At 50.1% G+C, this 22706-nt stretch overlaps 1 protein-coding gene across 1 annotated transcript in view; it reads right to left on the bottom strand.

Moving 5' to 3' along the window:
* Window positions 1–2177: 2177 nt before the first annotated feature.
* The window catches only part of LOC142295879 (lactoylglutathione lyase-like), a 67554-nt gene continuing 47025 nt past the window's right edge, over window positions 2178–22706 (bottom strand). Inside the window, exons 4-7 of the mRNA XM_075338985.1 lie at window positions 22519–22659; window positions 15515–15579; window positions 4378–4467; window positions 2178–2550 (exon numbers count right to left, since the gene is read on the bottom strand). Of these exons, the coding sequence (XP_075195100.1) occupies window positions 2435–2550; window positions 4378–4467; window positions 15515–15579; window positions 22519–22659 (412 nt within the window). The 3' untranslated portion in view covers window positions 2178–2434. The remainder of the gene's footprint in view (window positions 2551–4377; window positions 4468–15514; window positions 15580–22518; window positions 22660–22706) is intronic.

Below are 22706 nucleotides of genomic sequence, written 5' to 3' on the forward strand. Positions count from 1 at the left end.
ATGTGAGCTCTGTGTGTCTCTCCCAGTAATATAGGCTGGATGTGAGATCTGTGTGTCTCTCCCAGTAATATAGGCTGGATGTGAGGTCTGTGTGTCTCTCCCAGTAATAGAGGCTGGATGTGAGGTCTGTTAGTCTCTCCCAGTAATATAGACTGAATGTGAGGTCTGTGTGTCTCTCCCAGTAATATAGGCTGGATGTGAGGTCTGTGTGTCTCTCCCAGTAATATAGGCTGGATGTGAGCTCTGTGTGTCTCTCCCAGTAATATAGGCTGGAAGTGAGGTCTGTGTGTCTCTCCCTGTAATATAGGCTGGATGTGAGCTCTGTGTTTCTCTCCCAGTAATATAGGCTGGATGTGAGGTCTGTGTGTCTCTCCCAGTAATATAGGCTGGATGTGAGGTCTTTGTGTCTCTCCCAGTAATATAGGCTGGATGTGAGGTCTGTGTGTGTTTCCCTGTAATACAGGCTGGATGTGAGGTCTGTGTGTATCCCCCAGTAATATAGGCTGGATGTGAGCTCTGTGTGTGTCTCCCAGTAATATAGGCTGGATGTGAGCTCTGTGTGTCTGTCCCAGTAATATAGGCTGGATGTGAGGTCTGTGTGTGTTTCCCTGTAATACAGGCTGGATGTGAGGTCTGTGTGTGTTTCCCAGTAATATAGGCTGGATGTGAGGTCAGTGTGTCTCTCCCAGTAATATAGGCTGGATGTGAGGTCTGTGTCTCTCCCAGTAATATAGGCTGGATGTGAGGTCTGTTAGTCTCTCCCTGTAATATAGGCTGGATGTGAGGTCTGTGTATCTCTCCCAGTAATATAGGCTGGATGTGAGGTCTGTGTGTCTCTCCCAGTAATATAGGCTGGATGTGAGGTCTGTTAGTCTCTCCCTGTAATATAGGCTGGATGTGAGGTCTGTGCGTCTCTCCCAGTAATATAGGCTGGATGTGAGGCCTGTGTGTCTCTCCCAGTAATATAGGCTGGATGTGAGGTCTGTGTGTCTCTCCCAGTAATATAGGCTGGATGTGAGGTCTGTGCGTCTCTCTCAGTAATATAGGCTGGATGTGAGGCCTGTGTGTCTCTCCCAGTAATATAGTCTGGATGTGAGCTCTGTGTGTCTCTCCCAGTAATATAGTCTGGATGTGAGCTCTGTGTGTCTCTCCCAGTAATATAGGTTGGATGTGAGCTCTGTGTGCCTCTCCCAGTAATATAGGCTGGATGTGAGCTCTGTGTGTCTCTCCCTGTAATATAGGCTGGATGTGAGGTCTGTGTGTCTCTCCCAGTAATATAGGCTGGATGTGAGGTCTGTGTGTCTCTCCCAGTAATATAGACTGGATGTGAGGTCTGTGTGTCTCTCCAGTAATATAGGCTGGATGTGAGGTCTGTGCGTCTCTCCCAGTAATATAGGCTGGATGTGAGGCCTGTGTGTCTCTCCCAGTAATATAGGCTGGATGTGAGGTCTGTGTGTCTCTCCCAGTAATATAGGCTGGATGTGAGGTCTGTGCGTCTCTCCCAGTAATATAGGCTGGATGTGAGGCCTGTGTGTCTCTCCCAGTAATATAGTCTGGATGTGAGCTCTGTGTGTCTCTCCCAGTAATATAGTCTTGATGTGAGCTCTGTGTGTCTCTCCCAGTAATATAGGCTGGATGTGAGCTCTGTGTGTCTCTCCCTGTAATATAGGCTGGATGTGAGCTCTGTGTGTCTCTCCCAGTAATATAGGCTGGATGTGAGCTCTGTGTGTATGCAGAGTCTGCAGTTTTCTCTAGCTTTCACCTATCAGCACAGCTTCTATCCTGCACATATTCCTTCCCCATATGCTTTGCTCTTTATTTATATCTTGTTTGCTCTCTCTAAGTTTGTAGGTACTTTCCCCTCTCTGTGCTGCAGACCTGTCCACCTACCTCCTGCCATCTCTAAAACTGAGAAAAATTATGTAATGTTTTGTACTTTTACAATGGCTAAAACTAAGGAGACAATCTCCCTTAACGGTAAGGCACTGTTCAATCGTGACATCACCAAGAAAACCAGTGACATCATCATTCGGAATTTCCTCCATAATCGTCAGCAGCCCTAGGTCGTGCTGTTGCCGGATTATATCCATAGGTACGAGGGCTGATATCACTACACCTCATCATCGGCTGGAGTAATAGTTTATAGTTCGGTTCAAAAATTACAAAAAGCAAAGCGATACATCAAAAATAATTTAATAGATAACATTTGACACAATCAATATTCTGCACAGATTTGATATTTTAACGACAGTCATTTGCCAAACACTATCGCCTAGTGGGAAATCTGCTGAGAGATCTCTATGTTTTTTTTCTTTGGCGTTAGTAGTGAAAAAACTTCCACAAAGCATCAATGTGTCCTGCGTATACCGAGGAAGGAGGACGACTCTCACTATCCGCCGCAGACAGGGGTTAACGTTCATCTTCACCTCTGCAGTCAGGAAGCTGCGGCTTGTAGGATGGCCGCCATGTTGCACGCCACATAGTCAGGAGAGAAGATCTCGATCCAGTAACCGTCAGGGTCTTCGATAAATGCCAGCCCCTTCCTCCACCCTGAAAAAAGTCCAAAAGTGTAAAAGAAAGTATTTCTACAGGATGGTTAATTATACAGAAACTGGGTCAGCGGGAGCCCGGATACGGGTCAGCGCCTATCAGACTTACGGGTGCCATCACTTTATGCAGTTTATAATATAAGTTCTGCCTATAAAACTGGGAAAGCTACTGCCCTGATTAGTGTGTAAGTAGTGAGTAATAAGTCAGAGCTGCATTCATAATTCTGCTAGTTTCCAATCTATAGCACTATACACATCTGCGATATCGTATATAGGATGTGGCTATATACACGTGACCTGCACACTAATTTTCTAATAAGGCAAAGTCGATGCCTGAAATAAACCGCAACTAAACATTTACGGTGACGCTCATTGTATATAGCTGGTAATAGAAGGCACGCTCAGCCTGGCTAAGGCTGGTTTCAGACATCTGTGTTTAATCAGGTACCAGTCACACGCATGGTTATGGTCATACGTGTGACATCCGTGTTGGAATACGTGTGACATGTACCAGGTAAAACACGTGTCTCTGTAATGAAAAGATGTTCTATATTTACCTGTATCCAGCGATGCTGCGTCCCGCTCCTGATCCCGCTCATTATTTTCATTGATTATTCACTGCCTGAGGATCTGGAAGCCGGAACATCGCGGGGACAGGCTAGATACAGCACCGCCGAGGACAGCACCGCCGGGGACATCACCGGGGGCATCGCCGGTGACACGTGAGTATACAGCAGTTTGTGCAGTGACATCCAGGGACTCATCAGGGTTCCCAATGATCTCTCATGAGCCCCTGGAAGTCACCATCGTGACACTCGCTGTAGCGCAGTTGTCGCAAGGGTGTCATCAGGAGGTCATCAGAGTTCATTGGGAAATCCGATGACCTCCTGGACGTCCCTGCACACACACTACTGGCAGGATACTCACCTGGCACTAGCGATGTCCCAGCGGTGCTGTCCTCGGCAATACTGGCCTCGGCGGTGCTGTCTCTTGTGCTGTCACCATGCTGCCCCTGCTCCCAGCTGCTCACTGCGGTGAATAATCAATGAAAATAATGAGCGGGGGTCAGGAGCGGGAGGCAGCAGAGCCGGAGACAGCAGCGCTGGATACAGGTAAATATAGAAAATCTTTTTATTTAAAAACCCGTGTTTTCTCCGGTACGTATCACATTGATGTCACATGGATCACATCAGTGTGCGGTCCGTGTGACACCCGTGCTGCTGGAGAAAAAACGGGCACGTCTCCGTGTGAAATAGCGGGGCCACACGGTCTGTGTGAAAACACAGCCGTGTGAGAGTACACAATAGGGTAACATGGGTACGTGTGACATCCGTGTTAAAAACGGATGTCACACGTACCTAAAACATGGACGTCTGAAACCAGCCTACGGATGTATATATTGTTAATGGGAACAGGGGAGATAGGGGATCTATCTCTGACAGCAAAATGAGTGGACACTGAAAGCCAACATGCCCAATCCTTCTTCTTGGCATCATCTACTGTGGTGGAAGTGGGGAGGTAAGGATGGGATACTTAACTCGTTGAAACTGAAATTGGCAATTTTGGCAAACTTTGCACTTTGTTTCAGATCTTTGGACTTCGTCTGCAGCAGAATTATGAATGCAGCTCTGACTTTACTCATGGGTGTTAACGGACACATAGGGTGCAGGATTTACACGTCAATGAGCCTCATATCTGTAAATACCGGTCAGGGTGACCCTGCGCCTCTGGTTATGTTTATCATATTTTATGTAAAACTGAAGCTACACATGAAAGTCATGGAGGATCAGTCACTGTGTGCATTGTTACATAATAACAAGAGTTTTACCTTCATCGTGTTTCTTCACAAATGTGACTCCGAGCTGCTCAAACCTCTGGCAAGCGGCAGAGACATCGGGGACAGTGATGCCGATGTGACCTGTATTCAGGGGACCAGTGGGGTACAGAGAGGTTACGGAGCTGCAGCAGGTGGTGAACATCTCAATCTGGATCTACATATAATGACTCAGGGGAGCGTCCTGTGGTTTTCTGCCTATATCTCAATCCCCATGAGAGTGGATCTGGAATAAGAGGCCCTTTCCTACTGATGTCCATGTTGTCAGGCATGTCTGTACTATGTCTGTGCTGACTGCTCTCAGCACAAGGGTACATTGTCTACATGTGGAGGTGCGGCACATGAATCCTTTACACGGGATGATCATCTTCGCACCATTACCCTTCCCACGTCAGTGATTCTGGTACGTATGTGACAGTTTTTATACGTACCAGAATCACGGACATACGCAGACTCATTATAATCAATGGGTCTGCGCACACATCAGTGATTTTTCACTGACCGTGTCTCTGTGTGGCATACATACGTTGTCTGTGATTTCCGCTTTTTTCTGGCATCACTGATGTCCCACGGACCACACTATGGTGTGATCTATGAAACATGTACCAGAAAATAAAAAGCTTTTTATACTCACCTTCTCCAGCGATGCTGTCTCCAGCTGCTGCGGCCTGTTGCTTCCAAGCCGGCTAATTATTTTCATGCATATGCAGTTATGCACTGCACAGCCGACCCGGAAGTAGCTGCAGAGGGGTGACAGCGGCGGCCGGAAACACAGAAGAGCCGGAGATTCAGCACCATGGACAGCAGTAGCGGGGACAGGTGAGTATAATTGCCTGATTTCCATGTGCTATCACAGATAACGGGTAGCACATGGAGAACGCAGGTGTGCCGTGAATCACAGCACACGGAGGGACATATGCATTTTTAACACGTCAGTGAAAACCCTCTCTTTTTCCCATCACAGTTTTTCAAATTGGAAAAAAACTCTACATATGAACAGTAAAGTGGATCGGACATTTTTCAAATGGATTTTAGGTGTTTTTGTTGTATTTTTTTCTGTAGGATCTGCTTAAAAAAACAAGATTTTGGGTATTAACCATAAAATATCTTTCTAGGATCCTACATTGGGGGACACAGGAGACCATGAGACATCCTAAAGCGATCAGAAGGATGGTCACAGGATAGCACCCTCACGTCTAATCTTAAGCCACTGTGGCCTGCAAGATCCTTCTACCGAGGGTCACATCTGACGAGGCATAGGTGTGAACTTTGTGAATGTATGAATGGAAGACAAGGTAGCAGCCTTGCATAACTACGAGACAGGGGCCTGGCGATGGATAGCCCAGGAGGTCCCCACTGGACGAGTGGAGTGAGCAATGACCCCGAGTGGGCGCGCGCTGTCCTTTATCTGGTATGCTTCCAAGATGGCAGACCAGGCCCAGCAGGCAATGGTGGATCTGGAGGCAGGAAGTTCTCTGCAATGATCATCTAGAATCACAGGAAGAAGAGAGAGTCCGTTCGTCTGACAGATGACATCCTGGCAATGTAGAGGTGGACTACTCTCATGAAGTCCAGTTTATGGACTGAACATTCCCGAGGGTGAGCAGGAGAGGAGCAGAACGAAGGGAGCACAATGTTAAGATGGAACAAAGAAACCACCATAAGTGAGAAATGATGGCATCGGACGCAAAACCACCTTGTCCTGGTGGAACACCAGATAGGGAGAGCGGCAGGAGAGAGCCGCATGTTTGGACACTCGTCTGATCGGGGTGACGTTAACCAAGAAGGCAACCTTCTAGGAGAGGAAGGATAGAGAAACTTCTCAAAGTGGTTCATAAGGAGACCTCTGAAGGTCATCCAGAATGAGGTAAAGGTCCAAAGGTTCTAAGAGAGGGTGATAAGATGGCACGGAATGTGCAAGTCTCTGGAGAAAGGTGGTGACATAGGGACGAGATGTAAGTTTTTCTGAAAGAGAATGGAAAACGCTGAGACCTGACCCTTATGGGAGCTGAATGCCAGACCAGAATCAAGACCCAACTGAAGGAAAGACAGCAGGGAAGGTAAAGAATAAGCCATGGGAGCGGTCTGGTTTGACTCACACCAACGGAAAAAGCTTTCTATGTGCAATTATATATTTGAGAGCAAGAACGCTACCTCGCCTTGATCATGTTCTGGATGAATTGAGCGACTGAGACTTCTGGTGGAAGAGAAGACCCTGGGAAAGGAGATCTGGAAGGTCTGGGAATTGCCACGTGATGTCCGCATTGAGATGGACTAGCTCAGTGTACCAAGGTCTTCTGGGACAATACGTGGCCATGAGTATAATAGGTACTACCTTGATCTTCTTAACCAGCCTGGGGATCAGCAGTAGAGAAGGAAAAAAGTACAAAACAGAGAACTAAGACCAGGAAATTGCCAGAGTGTCGGATTCGATCGCTAGGGAATCGCTAGATCTGGACACAAACTAGGGAACCTTGTGGTTCAATCTGGACTCAATCTGGTCAACATGGGGTGTCCCCCATTTGAAGCACAGCTGGCAGAAGACTATCGGGTTCAGGAACTTTTCGCCTGTGGTGAGAGTTTTGGCTGAGAATGTTGGAGGCCCAGTTGTGAATCTGGGAATGTGAACTGCTGAGATTGCTGGTACATTCTGTTCAGCCCATGAAAGGATCTGAGAAGCTTCTACCATCACAGCTCGGCTTCGATTTCCTTCTTGGTGATGGACGTGTGCCACGGTTGTGGCAATGTTGGATTGGACGCACATCAGACGGCCAAACAGAAGGTTTTTGCTAGTGAAGACGAGCTAGGAGGATTGTCTGAGCTACAGAATGTTTCTTGGGAAGAGATGATTCCTGGGCTTTCACATCATCCCTGTATTGTAAGATTCCAGAAGACTGCTCCCCAGCCAAGGAGGTTGACGTCCATCGTTATAATCTTCCAGTGAATCAGTAAAAACGATCTTCCGTGAAGAACAAAGGGAGAATGTCTCCATCGTTCCAGAGACTTCTTGATTTGGAAAGGAAGTGCTACTGTATGGTCCAAGTGGATTTGTCCCATCTTGATAGGAGGAAAGCTGAAATGGACAAGTGTAGAAATGAGCAAATGGGACTGCGTCCATCGCGGCAACTATCTTGCTCTAAACACTCATCATCGAGAGGGACGTCTGACTGATCGAATTTCACCCAGAAAGAGATCGTATTCAAAAGGATCTAGACACTCGAACAATTGGCAAACAGAATAGTGTTTAACAGGGACAAATGCAAAGTCCTACTGTACATCTGGGTAAAAGAAATGTAAAAAGCATCTATAGTATTGGAGTAATAGAACTAGGTGATAGCACCGGGGAAAAAAGAAGGGAATTTTGTTACTTACCGTAAATTCCTTTTCTTCTAGCTCCTATTGGGAGACCCAGACGATTGGGTGTATAGCACTGCCTCCGGAGGCCACACAAAGCATTACACTAAAAAGTGTAAGGCCCCTCCCCTTCTGGCTATACACCCCCAGTGGGATCACTGGCTCACCAGTTTTAGTGCAAAAGCAAGAAGGAGGAAAGCCAATAACTGGTTTAAACAAATTCACTCCGAAGTAACGTCGGAGAACTGAAAACCGTTCAACATGAACAACATGTGTACCCGAAAAACAACCAAAAATCCCGAAGGACAACAGGGCGGGTGCTGGGTCTCCCAATAGGAGCTAGAAGAAAAGGAATTTACGGTAAGTAACAAAATTCCCTTCTTCTTCGGCGCTCCATTGGGAGACCCAGACGATTGGGACGTCCAAAAGCTGTCCCTGGGTGGGTAAAGAAATACCTCATGTTAGAGCTGCAAAGACAGCCCTCCCCTACGGGGAGGCAACTGCCGCCTGCAGGACCCTTCTACCTAGGCTGGCGTCCGCCGAAGCATAGGTATGCACCTGATAATGTTTGGTGAAAGTGTGCAGACTCGACCAGGTAGCTGCCTGGCACACCTGCTGAGCCGTAGCCTGGTGCCGTAATGCCTAGGGCGCACCCACGGCTCTGGTAGAATGGGCTTACAGCCCTGATGGAACCAGAAGCCCAGCAGAACAGTAGGCTTCAAGAATTGGTTCCTTGATCCATCGAGCCAGGGTGGATTTGGAAGCCTGCGACTCTTTACGCTGATTAGCGACAAGCACAGAGAGTGCATCCGAGCGGCGCAGAGGCGCCGTGCGGGAAATGTAGATTCTGAGTGCTCCCACCAGATCCAACAAATGCAAATCCATTTCATATCGATGAAATGGATGAGGCAAAAGGAAGGTAAGGAGATATCCTGATTGAGATGAAAAGGGGGATACCACCGTAGGGAGATCTCCGGAATCGGGCGCAGCACTGCCTTGCCTTGGTGAAACACCAGGAAGGAAGCTTTTGGATGACAGCGCTGCTAGCTCGGACACTCTCCTAAGAGACGTGACCGCTACCAGAAAGGCCTCTTTCTGGGAAAGTCGAGAGAGTGAAACATCTCTCAGAGGCTCGAAGGGCGGCTTCTGGAGAGCAATTAGTACCCTGTTCAGATCCCATGGGTCCAACGGCCGTTTGTACAGAGGGACAATGTGACAAACCTCCTGCAGGAACGTGTGTACCTGAGGAAGTGGTGCTAGGCGCTTCTGAAGCATACAGATAGCGCTGAGACTTGTCCTTTAAGGGAGCCGAGTGACAACCTTTTTCCAAACCAGATTGCAGGAAGGAAGGAAAAGTAGGCAATGCAAATGGGCAGGGAGACACTCCCTGAGCAGAGCACTAAGAGAAGAATATCCTCCACATCCTGTGGTAGATCTTGGCAGACGTCGGTTTTCTAGTCTGTCTCATGGTGGCAATGACGTCCTGAGATAATCCTGAAGACGCTAGGATTCAGGACTCAAAGGCCATACCGTCAGGTTCAGGGCCGTAGAATTCAGATGGAAAAAACGGCCCTTGGGACAGTAAGTCCGGCCGGGCTGGTAGTGCCCCCGGTTGGTAGACCGTGAGATGCCACAGATCCGGGGACTACGACCTCCTCGGCCAGTCTGTGGCGATGAGGATGGCGCGGCGGCAAACGGACCTGATGTTGCGTAGCCCTCTGGGCAGCAGTGTCAGAGGGGGAAACACATAGGTAGCTGGAACTGCGACCAAACCTGAACTAAGGCGTCTGCCGCCAGAGCTCTTTGATCTTGATACCGCGCCATGAAAATCGGAACCTTGTTGTTGTTGTGCCGAGACGCTATTAGGTCGACGTTCAGCATCCCCCAGCATTGACAGATTTCCTGAAAACCGTCCGGGTGAAGATACCCTTCCCCTGCGTCCATACCCTGGCAACTGAGGAAGTCTGCTTCCCAGTTTTCTGCGCCCGGGATGTGAACTGCGGATATGGTGGATGCTCTGTCTTCCACCCCCATCAGACTCCGCCGGACTTCCTGGGAGGCTTGCCGACTGCGTGTTCCGCCTTGGTGGAAGATGTATGCCACCGCTGTGGAGTTGTCCGACTGAATTCGGATGTGTGTGCTTTCCAGCCACGGCTGGAAGGCCTGCAGGGCAAGATACACTGCCCAGATTTCCAGCACATTGATTTGAAGGATGGACTCCTCTGAAGATAGTCCTTGACCGTCTGAGAAGGGGGACGTTCCTTCTAGGGACGTCGACTTCCCATCCCATTGGCAAAGAATGCCACATTGGAGTGGACGCAGATGAAAATGCGCGAAAGTGACTGTCTCTGCATGAGGCGTGTTAAGGAGTGTGACTGGCCGTGAAGGAGAGACTGCACCCCCATCTGTAGTGAACGCTGTTTGTCCAGCGGAAGCTTCACTATCGCTGAGGGAGCGTGACACTCCATGCCCAGATATGTCAGCGATTGGGTCGGTGTCAGATTTAACCTTGAGAAGTTGATGATCCACCCGAAACTCTGGAGAGTCTCCAGCGCCACGCTCAGGCTGTGTTGGCATGCCTCTTGAGAGGGTGCCTTGACAAGTCGACCGTCCAAGGAAGGATCACCGAGTGACCCTGAGAGTGCAGGACTGCTCCCACTGCTGCCCTGAACTTGGTGAAACTCCGTAGGGCTGTCGCCAGACCGAAGGGCAGGGTTACGAACTGAAGATGCTCGTCTTCAATAACGAAACGTAGCAAACGTTGGTGCTCTGGAGCAATCGGCACGTGGAGATAAGCATCCTGATGTCTATTGATGCTAGGAAATCTCCTTGAGACATTGAGGCAATGACGGAGCGGAGGGATGCCCTCCGGAACCGCCTGGCCTTCACGTGCTTGTTGAGCAGTTTTAGGTCCCCCACAATCAGATTGGAGGAAAAAACGTGTCTTGTTCCTGAAGAGGAACAGGAATTACCACTCATTCTGCCTGCAGAAGAGCATCGGCTCGGTGGGTAGGTGGGGAAGTTCTGAAGAATCGAGCCGGAGGCCGAGAACAGAACTCTATCCTGTACACGTGAGACACAATGTCTCTCACCCACCGGTCTGTGACCTGTGGCAGCTAAATGTCGCCAAGGCGAGAGAGTCTGCCACCAACCGCGGATGCGGAGAGAGAGAGCTTAAAGTCATGAGGAGACCGCCTTGGAAGCGGTTCCTCTGGCTGCCTTCCTTGGGCGTGATTGAGCCCGCCTGGAATCTGAGCCCCTCTGAGCCTTTTGAGCCCTTTTGGACTAGGACAATTTGGACCTGCCCGAGCCTGGGAAGGACCGAAACCTCGACTGTCTCTCACGGACAGCATTAATAGGGTAAGTCGCAATGCAGACATTGCGAGGATAAGGACGCTACCTGCGGCACAGATGTACCTGTGCTCAAGACCAGCTGCGCAAGACCAGCTGACATAGCTTAGAGTGCCCATACGGCTGCGAATGCCGGAGCAACCGACACGCCGATAGCTTCATAGACAGATTTCAACCAGAGGTCCATCTGTCTGTCAATGGCATCTTTAAGTGAAGTCCCATCTCCACTGCAACTATGGATCTAGCCGCAAGCCTGGAGATTGGGGGAGCCACCTTTGGACCCTGGGTCCAGCGCCTGACCACGTCAGGGGGAAAGGGATAACATGTATCTTTAATACATTTGGAGAAACGCTTATCTGGTAAGCGTGGTGATCCTGAACTGCTTCTCTGAAGTCAGCGTGGCCAGAAAAGTACTCAATGTACGCTTGAGATACTGAAATGGGATTTCTCCTGCTGGGAAGCTGACTCCTCCACTGAAGGAGCTGGGGGAGAGATATCCAACATGCCATTGCTGGACGCTATAAGATCATTCCCCATGGCGTCACCATCCGGTGTATCCGGATTGAGAGCGGTGTCAGGATCAAAGTCCTGATCAGCTACGTCTGCCTCATCATACAGAGAGTCCTCTGCTGTGACCCTGACTAGTGATGAGGCCGAGTGCCGCTCCCAGCGAGCTCGCTTAGGCTGTCTGGGACTGTCGTCCGTGTCAGAGCCTACACCCTGGCAAGATTGCCCATGGCCTGTCTGGACTGCAAGTCACTATCCCATGACAATCTATCAGCCGAAACTGCAACACCGTCCCTGTCCATGGACAGGATTCACAGGTGGTTCCTTTGGCCACCTCTAGTAGAGACCCCGGCTGACCAAGTGCTACAGAGGAGCATTGCACACAACGGGGGTCAGTGGAACTTGCCGGTGGAACAGTATCACATGCAGTAAAAGCAGCATAGAAAGCCTGTGTTGCTTTTTTGCTGCTGTAGTCTAGCCATCTAGGAGCATATAGCCGAGAATAGCGACCGTACAGTGCAATGTATAGCATACAAGCAAAAAGTACAAATGAGCCCTTCAGCACATGCAATATGAGCAGCTTAGAAAGCCTGTGCCTTGGCACCCTTGCTTTTTTGCTGCTGTAGACTAGCCATCCAGGAGAATATAGCCCAGAGTAGCGACCGTACAGTGCAATGTATAGCATACAAGCATAAGTACAAATAAACACTTCAGCACATGCAATACAAGCAGCCTAGAAAAACTGTGCCTTAGCACCTTTGCTTTTTTGCTGCTGTAGTCTAGCCATTCTAGGAGAATATAGCCAAGAATAGCGACCGTACAGTGCAATGTATAGCATACAAGCATAAGTACAAATGAACACTTCAGCACATGCAATACAAGCAGCATAGAAAGCCTGTGCCTTAGCACCCTTGCTTTTTTGCTGCTGTTGTCTCGCCATCTAAGAGGGCATATAGCCAAAAATAGCGACCTACAGTGCAGTGTAAGCTAAAATACAAATGGACACAACGGTATATAGTGGGGTCAGCACTTCAGGTGCTGCTTACCGCCCGCCTATAGGCGGGTGTGTGGTCGCCAGAGTCCTGTGACTGGTTGCCCAGAGCTTGTCTCCGTTCTCCAGCTCGGACTGCAGGAATGGCTGCCGGCGTCCTTCTCCAGCTCGTGTGACGAGGGGCGGGCCGTGGGCGTGCCCCAGGCAAGAGCGGGAAACCGGCGTCCCACTGTGTCCAGTGAAGGGGGCTGGAGAATGCAAAGCAGACTCCAGCCCTCGGCGCTGACTTTCTGTACAGCGTCCCGCCTCTCCCCTGACTGGCAGGGCTGGGGGCGGGAACGAAACGGAAACTAGGCCGCAAAACCGGGGACTCGAGTAATAAGCGCGGCCGTCCTATGTGCACGGCCAGCGCGGAGTCCCCGGCGCACCACAAGTCCCAGCCGCGCCACAGTGTAAAAACACCCAGCAGCGGCACGGCGCGGCAGTTCCCAATACATAAATTCACACAGCAAAGCTGCCGTGAATAATAGCACGAGCGCTCCGCGCTGTTGTCCCCGGCGCACTAGCACTCCCAGCAATGCTGGTGTGTGTGTGCGCGATGTGTACGGGGACACAGAGTACCTTAATGTAGCAGGGCCCTGTCCCTGACGATACTCAGCTCCATATCCAGCAGGTTCTCTGGGTCTGTGGATGGAGCCCGGTCTCAGTGCCTGGAGACCTGTAAGATCCCACTTCCTCAGAGCCCCTCAGGGGGATGGGGAAGGAAAACAGCATGTGGGCTCCAGCCTCCGTACCCGCAATGGGTACCTCAACCTTAACAAACACCGCCGACATAAAGTGGGGTGAGAAGGGAGCATGCTGGGGGCCCTAGTATGGGCCCTCTTTTCTTCCATCCGACATAGTCAGCAGCTGCTGCTGACTAAACAGTGGAGCTATGCGTGGATGTCTGACCTCCTTCGCACAAAGCAGAAAACTGGTGAGCCAGTGATCCCACTGGGGGTGTATAGCCAGAAGGGGAGGGGCCTTACACTTTTTAGTGTAATGCTTTGTGTGGCCTCCGGAGGCAGTGCTATACACCCAATCGTCTGGGTCTCCCAATGGAGCGCCGAAGAAAGTGGGGCATAATGGTGGATCCCAAATTCAACTTGAGCCAACAATGCGGAGCTGCACCTAAAAAGGCCAACAACCTCTGCAATGTACCAAGACAAGCATTGAATCTAGATCAAGAGAGGCCATTATTCTCCTATACTCTGCCCTGGTCAGACTCCACCTGGAATACTGTGTACAATTCTGGGCCCCCAATTCAACAAAGACATGGATATATTGGAGCAAATCCAGAGAAGAGCAACCGAGATGGTAGAAGGTCTGCAAACCATGTCATATGAAGACCTGCTAAAGAACTAGGAATGTTTAGTTTGCAAAAGAGAAGGCTGAGAGGAGACTTAAGGCCGCTTTACACGCTGCAACATCGCTCAAGCAATCTCGTTGGGGTCACGGAATTTGTGACACACATCCGGTCGCTTTAACGATGCCATTGCGTGTGACACCTATGAGCGATTTTGCATCGTCGCAAAAACGTGCAAAATCACTCATCGGTGACATGGGGGTCCATTCTCGAATATCGTTGCTGCTGCAGTAACGTAATGTAGTTTGTCGTTCCTGCGGCTGCACACATCGCTCCGTGTGACACCGCAGGAACGAGGAACCTCTCCTTACCTGCATTCCGCACGCAATGCGGAAGGAAGGAGGTGGGCGGGATATTCGTCCTGCTCATCTCCGCCCCTCCGCTTCTATTGGGCGGCGGTTCAGTGCCGCTGCTATGACGTCGCTGTAACGCTGAACGAACCGCCCCCTTAGAAAGGAGGAGGTTCGCCGGTCACAGTGACGTTGCAGGGCAGGTAAGTAGTGTGACGGGTCCGCGCGATGTTGTGCGCCACGGGCAGCGATTTGCTCGTGTCGCACAACCGATGGGGGCGGGTACCCATGCTAGCGATATCGGTCACGATATCGTAGCATGTAAAGCGGCCTTTAATAGCGGTCTATAAATATCTGAAAGGAAGTCACAGTGCAAAGGGAACTACCCTATTCTCATTAGCACAAGGAAGTATAAGAAGCAATGGAAGGAAACTAGAAAGAAGGAGATTCAGATTACACATTAGGAAAAACCTTCTGACAGTGAGGGCAGTCAGAGAGTGGAACAGGCTGCCACGGGAGGTGGTGAGGGCAGTCAGAGAGGGGAACAGGCTGCTAGGGGAGGTAATGAGGGCAGTCAGAGGGGAACAGGCAGCTACGGGAGGCAGTGAGGGCAATCAGAAAGTGGAACGGGTGGACATGGGAGGCAGTGAGGGCAGTTAGAGAGGGGAACAGGCTGCCATGGGAGGTAATGAGCTCTCCATCAATGGAAATCTTCAAACGTAAGCTGGATAAACATATAGCTGGGATGATTGAGGAAAACCTGCACTTGCAGGGGGTTGGACCCTATGGCCCTTGAGACTCCTTCCAACTCCACCATTCTATGATTCTATGTTAAGTTCACACCATACATGCAAACCCCCATGGCCATTCCAATCTCCAATGCGGTCTTGCAGTTGAAACAGCTGTTTCTTTGTAACATTAAGTGATTGTGCCAGAAAACAGTGGTAAGACTGCAGTGGCATAGGACTGCTGTAGGTTAAAGCTGTCGCACACCCGGTGTGTGTGAATGCAGCCTAAGAAGATATCTGCAGAAGTCATTAGTGAAATGTAACAGGAAGACCCTACTCTCAAGTGGTGCTAACCTCCCAATGCTGGTATGTGTATATAAAGTGTGAGAAATATCAGCTAGCAATACTGCAAACAACACAAAAAATTATCACTGACTTCACGGCAGAATATGTGCACATGTAACCTCAGAGTGACACAGAGAAGTCTGAACAGGACATAACTCACCAAAGCCCAGAGGGTCGGAGTTGCCGTTGTGAAAGGGTTTATCGTCGTTCTTGCTGCCCCAATTGCTGCAGGAAATAGAGATGTGTACACATTACCTGCGGATCCATTAGTGTGTGGAGATGTGGCAAGGCCATATTTTTGGTGGCCGACCATGTGGTCTCCTGTCCTGAACTATGAGGCGGTTCATTCAGATCTGGCCGGATACAGGGCCCTAAACATGGGCCATGAATACGGCCTTCTGAATGCCCCTAAATCACTAACAAAAAGTTACTTTCTGCAATTACAGGAGCCTCATTTGTTGTGACCTTAGAGGAAATCAACTAGATTTTCCAATTAATGCCATGTACCGATATACATTTTCTTTCTAATCTGATTTTATTTTAAGATTATGGGGGCGGCCATCTTGCCAGAGCTGCTATTCACAGTATTTGCAGAAAAAAGGAAGAAAAACTGTACAACGGCAATTTTGTGAAATTAGAAAATGAGTTTATTGAGTATTTAATATAAACAGGAAAATTGCATTAAAGGATTAAAAGGGACTTTGGTGAGAGGACCAGCAGGTGGCGTACTCACTCCACAGCTCAGTGGTATTGTAAGAAGAAATAGAGTGTAAGAGACAAAATTGCAGCTAGACAAAAGCACCATACAAAAATGTCCACCAGCCACCACTTACAAAGTTAAATGTAAAAGGCTACTGCCACATACCATAGAGATTAATTATCCAAGGTAAAAAAAACTGTGGTATTTGGAGGACATCAAGCAGGTGCAATTGAAAAAAAAGCAAAAAAAAACCTCAAATTCAGTAATAATATAACATATACCTGAGTCGTGGAGTGAGAATCCAGGAAACCCCAACCTATAGGTTTCGATCTAATGCCTTCTTCCGGGGGAGGAAGGCATTAGATCGAAACCTATAGGTCGGGGTTTCCTGGATTCTCACTCCACGACTCAGGTATACATACCTCCCAACTTTTAAAGAAGGAAAAGAGGGACAAAGTTTGCGGCGCGCGTAATTTTTAGGCCACGCCCCCTAACCACACCCATTTCACAGTCACGCCCATATCCACTCCCCATCCACACCCATTCAGCACAAACACGCAGGCAGCCGGCGGGCCTCCAGCACGGACACGCAGGCAGCCGGCGGGCCTCCAGCACGGACACGCAGGCAGCCGGCGGGCCTCCAGCACGGACACGCAGGCAGCCGGCGGGCCTCCAGCACGGACACGCAGGCAGCCGGCGGGCCTCCAGCACGGACACGCAGGCAGCCGGCGGGCCTCCAGCACGGACACGCAGGCAGCCGGCGGGCCTCCAGCACGGACACGCAGGCAGCCGGCAGGCCTCCAGCACGGACACGCAGGCAGCCGGCGGGCCTCCAGCACGGACACGCAGGCAGCCGGCGGGCCTCCAGCACGGACACGCAGGCAGCCGGAGGGCCTCCAGCACGGACACGCAGGCAGCCGGCGGGCCTCCAGCACGGACACGCAGGCAGCCGGCGGGCCTCCAGCACGGACACGCAGGCAGCCACAGTGAGGCGGCCGGTCGCCTTCACAGACAGGCGGCCGGCCGCCTTCACAGACAGGCGGCGGGCCGCCCGCACAGAGAGGCGGCCAGCCGCCCGCAGAGAGAGGCGGCCGGCCGCCCGCACAATGAGGCGGCGGGCCGCCCGCACAGACAGGCGGCGGGGGGCGCCCGCACAGACAGGCGGCAGGGGGGCGCCCGCACAGACAGGCGGCAGGGGGGCGCCCGCACAGACAGGCGGCAGGGGGGCGCCCGCACAGACAGGCGGCAGGGGGGCGCCCGCACAGACAGGCGGCAGGGGGGCGCCCGCACAGACAGGCGGCAGGGGGGGCGCCCGCACAGACAGGCGGCAGGGGGGCGCCCGCACAGACAGGCGGCAGGGGGGCGCCCGCACAGACAGGCGTCAGGGGGGCGCCCGCACAGACAGGCGGCAGGGGGGCGCCCGCACAGACAGGCGGCAGGGGGGCGCCCGCACAGACAGGCGGCAGGGGGGCGCCCGCACAGACAGGCGGCGGGGGGGCGCCCGCACAGACAGGGGGCGGGCCGACCGCACAGACAGGCGGCCGGCCGACCGCACAGACAGGCTCCGGCCGGGGGTGAGGGGGGAGGGAGGGAAATCAGCGCTGGGGAGATTAGTTTACTGTACCAGCAGCAGCACAGGCAGCGCTCCTCTCTATGCCACGTCTACTAGGATGGTAGGAGGGAAAAGCAGGGAGGCGGAGAGAGAGTGGGTGGACGGAGCCCGGGAGCCGGCCGTCCCGCCCGTGGCAACGGGACAAACAACGTAAAGCGTGAAAGTCCCGCTGTATCCGGGACGGTTGGGAGGTATGCAGCATGTTAGAATGTGTACATAAGATCCCGCTGGTGGTGGCCGCAGCTTATAGGCCCCAAATCTGGTGACAGGTTCCCTTTAAAGGGAACCTATCAGGTGCAATATGCACTCAGAGCCAGGAGCAGTTCTGGGTGTATATTGCTAATCCCTGCCTAACCGTCCCTGTATACACTAGCATAGATAAAGAGATCAAGAACAAATATTTTTAAAGATCTTATATCTTATGCTAATGAGCGCGGGGACTAGTCACAAGGGCGTTACTTCACTTGGCTAGTCGGCTCGCATAGCATGTTAGCATGTTATTACGCCCCTGTGTGAGTACTAACACGCTATATGAGCCGACTAGCCAAGTGAAGTAACGCCCTTGGGACTAGTCCCCGCGCTAATTAGCATAAGATATAAGCTCTTTAAAAATACTTTTTCTATAGATGCCTTTATCTATGCTAGTGTATACAGGGACAGTTAGGGAGGGATTAGCAATATACACCCAGAACTGCTCCTGGCTCTGAGTGCATATTGCACCTGATAGGTTCCCTTTAAAGGGAAACTGTCACCAGAAATTTAGCAAAAAAAATAAAAGATTCCCCTCTGCAGCTCCTGGGCTGCATTCTGGAAAGGTTCCTGTTGCTATTGTGCCCCCTTTGAGACCTAAAATAATACTTTATGAAGTCTTACCTTTTTGTATGCAAATCTGTTTTTATGGTCACGGGGGCGGGCTGCCTGGCGTCCGTTATTCCCCCTCCTGCCGTTGTACGCCGTCCCCCATTGCTCATTTCCATACATGAGGACGCCTTCCTCATGTAACTGTCCTCCTGAAGTTTTGTGCATGCCCAGTGCCACTCTCGCGGGAGTAAGCACTGTGCAAAGTGTGAACGCTTTTGAGGTGATTGCGCAGGCGCGAGATTATGGGCGGCGCTGTGATTGTCATCAGCAGCGTCATCCAAGTACCCGCCCATAATCTCGTGCCCGCGCTTCTCACTCTGCCTCCACCGTTATGCGCAAGCACTGGCCATATGAACCACGTTACCTATTACCATGGGCGCGAGATTATGGGCGGCGCTGTGATTGTCATCAGCAGCGTCATCCAAGTACCTGCCCATAATCTCGTGCCCGCGCTTCCCACTCTGCCTCCACCGTTATGCGCAAGCACTGGCCATATGAACCACGTTACCTATTACCATGGGCGCGAGATTATGGGCGGCGCTGTGATTGTCATCAGCAAAGTCATCCAAGTACCCGCCCATAATCTCGTGCAAGCAGTAATAGGTAACATGGTTCATATGGCCAGCACTTGCGCATAACGGTGGAGTCAGAGGGAAAAGTGCGGGCACGAGATTATGGGCGGGTACTTGGTTAACGCTGCTGATGACAATCACAGCGCCGCCCATAATCTCGTGCCTGCGCAATCACCTGAAAAAGCGTTCACATGCGCAAAACTTCGGGAGGACAGTTACATGAGGAAGGCGTCCTTGTGTATGTAAATGAGCAATGGGGGACTGCGTAAAGCGGCAGGAGGGGGAATAACGGACGCCAGACAGCCCGCCCCCCGTGACCATAAAAACACATTTGCATACAAAAAGGTAAGACTTCATAAAGTATTTTTGTAGGTCTCAAAGGGGGCACAATAACAACAGGAACCTTTCTAGAAGCAGCCCAGGAGCTGCAGAGGGGAATCTTTTATTTTTATTGTGAAATTTCTGCTGACATGTTCCCTTTAACTGGTAGGGGAGCCAGGATAAAGCAGAGCTGAAGCTGTTGGGAAGCTAGGACCCAGCAGCTCTGCTCCACAGGCAGGAGACCACTGATCGGTAAGCTAATAGAAGCCTGCAGATGTCACTCTGCATAGGTTATTGCCACTGCTATCTGCAGGAGAGAGAGAAGTGCTGATTGCACGGTCTCCTCAGCTTCCTGACTCCGCGTGTCTGCAGCAGTGAGAAGCCGCACACGGGGAATCAGAGAACAGCTGCAGACAAACGCAGGCTCCGGGACTGGGGGGGGGTCGGCTCTGCTGCAGGGGGGGGGCTCTGCTGCAGGGGGGGGGTCGCTCTGCTGCAGGGGGGTCGCTCTGCTGCAGGGGGTGATTCATACCTCAGCAGCAGTCACAGGAGTAGGTGCGCGCTCGGCTCTGTAATGAATAGTAGAAGGGAGAAACAGCGAGGCGGGGCTACTGTGGGTGGGTGGAGCCGGGACAAACAGCCTCACGGGCGGGACCCGGGATCAAAGGCTCAGAAGAGGGACTGTCCCGCTGTATCCGGGACGGTTGGGAGGTATGGGTATATGTTATATTATTACTGAATTTGAGGGGTTTTTTTGCTTTTTTCAATTGCACCTGCTTGATGTCCTCCAAATACCACAGTTTTTTTACCTTGGATAATTAATCTCTATGGTATGTGGCAGTAGCCTTTTACATTTAACTTTGTAAGTGGTGGCTGGTGGACATTTTTGTATGGTGCTTTTGTCTAGCTGCAATTTTGTCTCTTTCACTCTATTTCTTCTTACAATACCACTGAGCTGTGGAGTGAGTACGCCACCTGCTGGTCCTCTCACCAAAGTCCCTTTTAATCCTTTTATGAAATTTTCCTGTTTATATTAAATACTCAATAAACTAATTTTCTAATTTCACAAAATTGCCGTTGTACAGTTTTTCTTCCTTTTTTCTGCATTTATGTTCTGTATATGGCTCTATCCATGTACACACTATGGCACGGCTCGATAACCCGTGTATGTTGTTTGTTCTAACTTCTATTCACAGTATTTGTAGATACACTTTGCACATGGAACAAAGGAAATACACAGATATGCATTGACATGTACAGGAGATCGCAGAGGTCCCTGTGCAGGAAGCACATGAGCCGTGTCCATCACCTACGAATGGTGGAGACTGTGTTTATATACTGTCATGGCTGGAAGTGATGCTACCCTTTAAATTGTTCCAGAAAATGAAGTATTGGACATAATTTCACATAAAACCCCAGAAATGGGCTGGACAAAATTGTTGGTACACAACTTTCATTCACGCATGTAATACTCTTCAAATTCACCTGTGCCAAGTAACAGGTGTGGGCAATATGAAATCACACCTGAAACAGATAAAAAGGGGAGAAGTTGCCTCAATCTTTGCATTGTGTGTCTGTGTGTACCACACTAAGCATGGAGAACAGACAGAGGAGAAGAGAACTGTCTGAGGACTGGAGAACCAAAATTGTTGAAAAATATCAACAATCTCAAGGTTACAAGTCCATCTCCAGAGATCTTGATGTTTCTTTGTCCACGGTGCGCAACATAATCAAGAAGTTTACAAGCCCTGGCACTGTAGCTAATCTCCCTGGATGCGGACAACAGAGAAAAACTGATGAAAGGTGTTCTAACACAGTTTAGTCCAGATGATAAATAAGACCCAATAAAGAAATTCAAGCTGTCCTGCAGGCCCAGGAGCATCAGTGTCAGAGCGAACTATCCGTCCACATCTGCATAGAATGAAACGCTATGAAGGAGACCACAGAGGATCCCACTGCTGACACAGAGATAGAAAAATGCTATGGAGGAGACCCTGGAGGACCCCACTGCTGACACAGCGATAGAACAATGCTATGGAGGGGACACAGGAGGACCCGATTGCTGACACAGAGAAAGAAAAAAGCCAAAATGTACGAGATTAACCAAAATCCTTCATACAAATGGTCTCGTGGACAGATGAGAGCAAGATAGAGCTTTTTGATAAAGCACATCATTCAACTGTTTACTGAAAATGGAATGAGGCCTACAAAGTAAACAACACAGCACCTACAGTCACATATGGTGGAGGTCAGAGATGTTTGGGTTGTTCTGCTGACTCTGGCACTGGGGGGCCTAGACTGTGTGCAAGACATCATGAAATCTAAAGATACCAGAGAATTGTGGGTGGCAATGCAAAGACCAGTGTCAGAAAGCTGGGGATGCGTCCTAGGTCAGGGGTCTCCAGGAGAACAATAAGCCCAAACATTTCAAGAAGCACCAGTAAAAAATGGAAACAAAGTTCGGGGAAAGAAAGAAAGAAGAAGAAAGAAAGAAAGAAAGAAAGAAAGAAAGAAAGAAAGAAAGAAAGAAAGAAGAAAGAAGAAGCCTTCAGATATGAGAGACCTGGAGACGTTTATAAAGAAGAGTCCGAGATTCCAGGTGAGAGGAGGAAGAAGCTGTGGACGGGGAGAGGAGGCGACTGATGGAAGGGATTTATTCCAAAGGGTAAAGGGCAAGGAACCAAATATTATATGAAATTATGTCCAATCTGCCCTGTTCCCTTTGTGTTGTTTCAATACACACAAGGGAAAGAAACGAGTTTATAACAAAGTGTGTGTAAGTGCAATCATTTTCTGGCACATCCTCAAGGCTGTCAACACCTTTGGCCATGATATATATATATATATATATATATATATATATATATATATATATATATACACACAGTATATTCATGATAATGTGATTGTATAGGAGGGAGACAGTGCCTTTCACAACCACTACATAATGTACACAGATGTGGGGCTGCCATCAATGATAAAGCCTCAGAAAACCCTTTTCTGTGGTGGACCATGCATCGATGCCATTAATTTCAGCAGGGACGGCGTAAGTTGATCTTTGCTTTCTATAGACAATTTCCTTACTTACTAGAACTTACTGTGTCAGCACGATGGTGGCTTTGCAGGAATAGGCCCAGGCCTCCCTCTCCTTTGTGTTTTCTGGGATGTCCTTAGTATCCTCGTACCCCATGACGTATTGTGAGAATTTCATGGAGGGAAAATCACGTTTCAGGAGGAGACTAAGGAGAAACGTCAAACAAACCATGAGGTTCTGCTGCATTAAACA

Source organism: Anomaloglossus baeobatrachus, chromosome 3 (assembly GCF_048569485.1).
Source record: "Anomaloglossus baeobatrachus isolate aAnoBae1 chromosome 3, aAnoBae1.hap1, whole genome shotgun sequence".
Lineage (NCBI taxonomy): Eukaryota > Metazoa > Chordata > Amphibia > Anura > Aromobatidae > Anomaloglossus > Anomaloglossus baeobatrachus.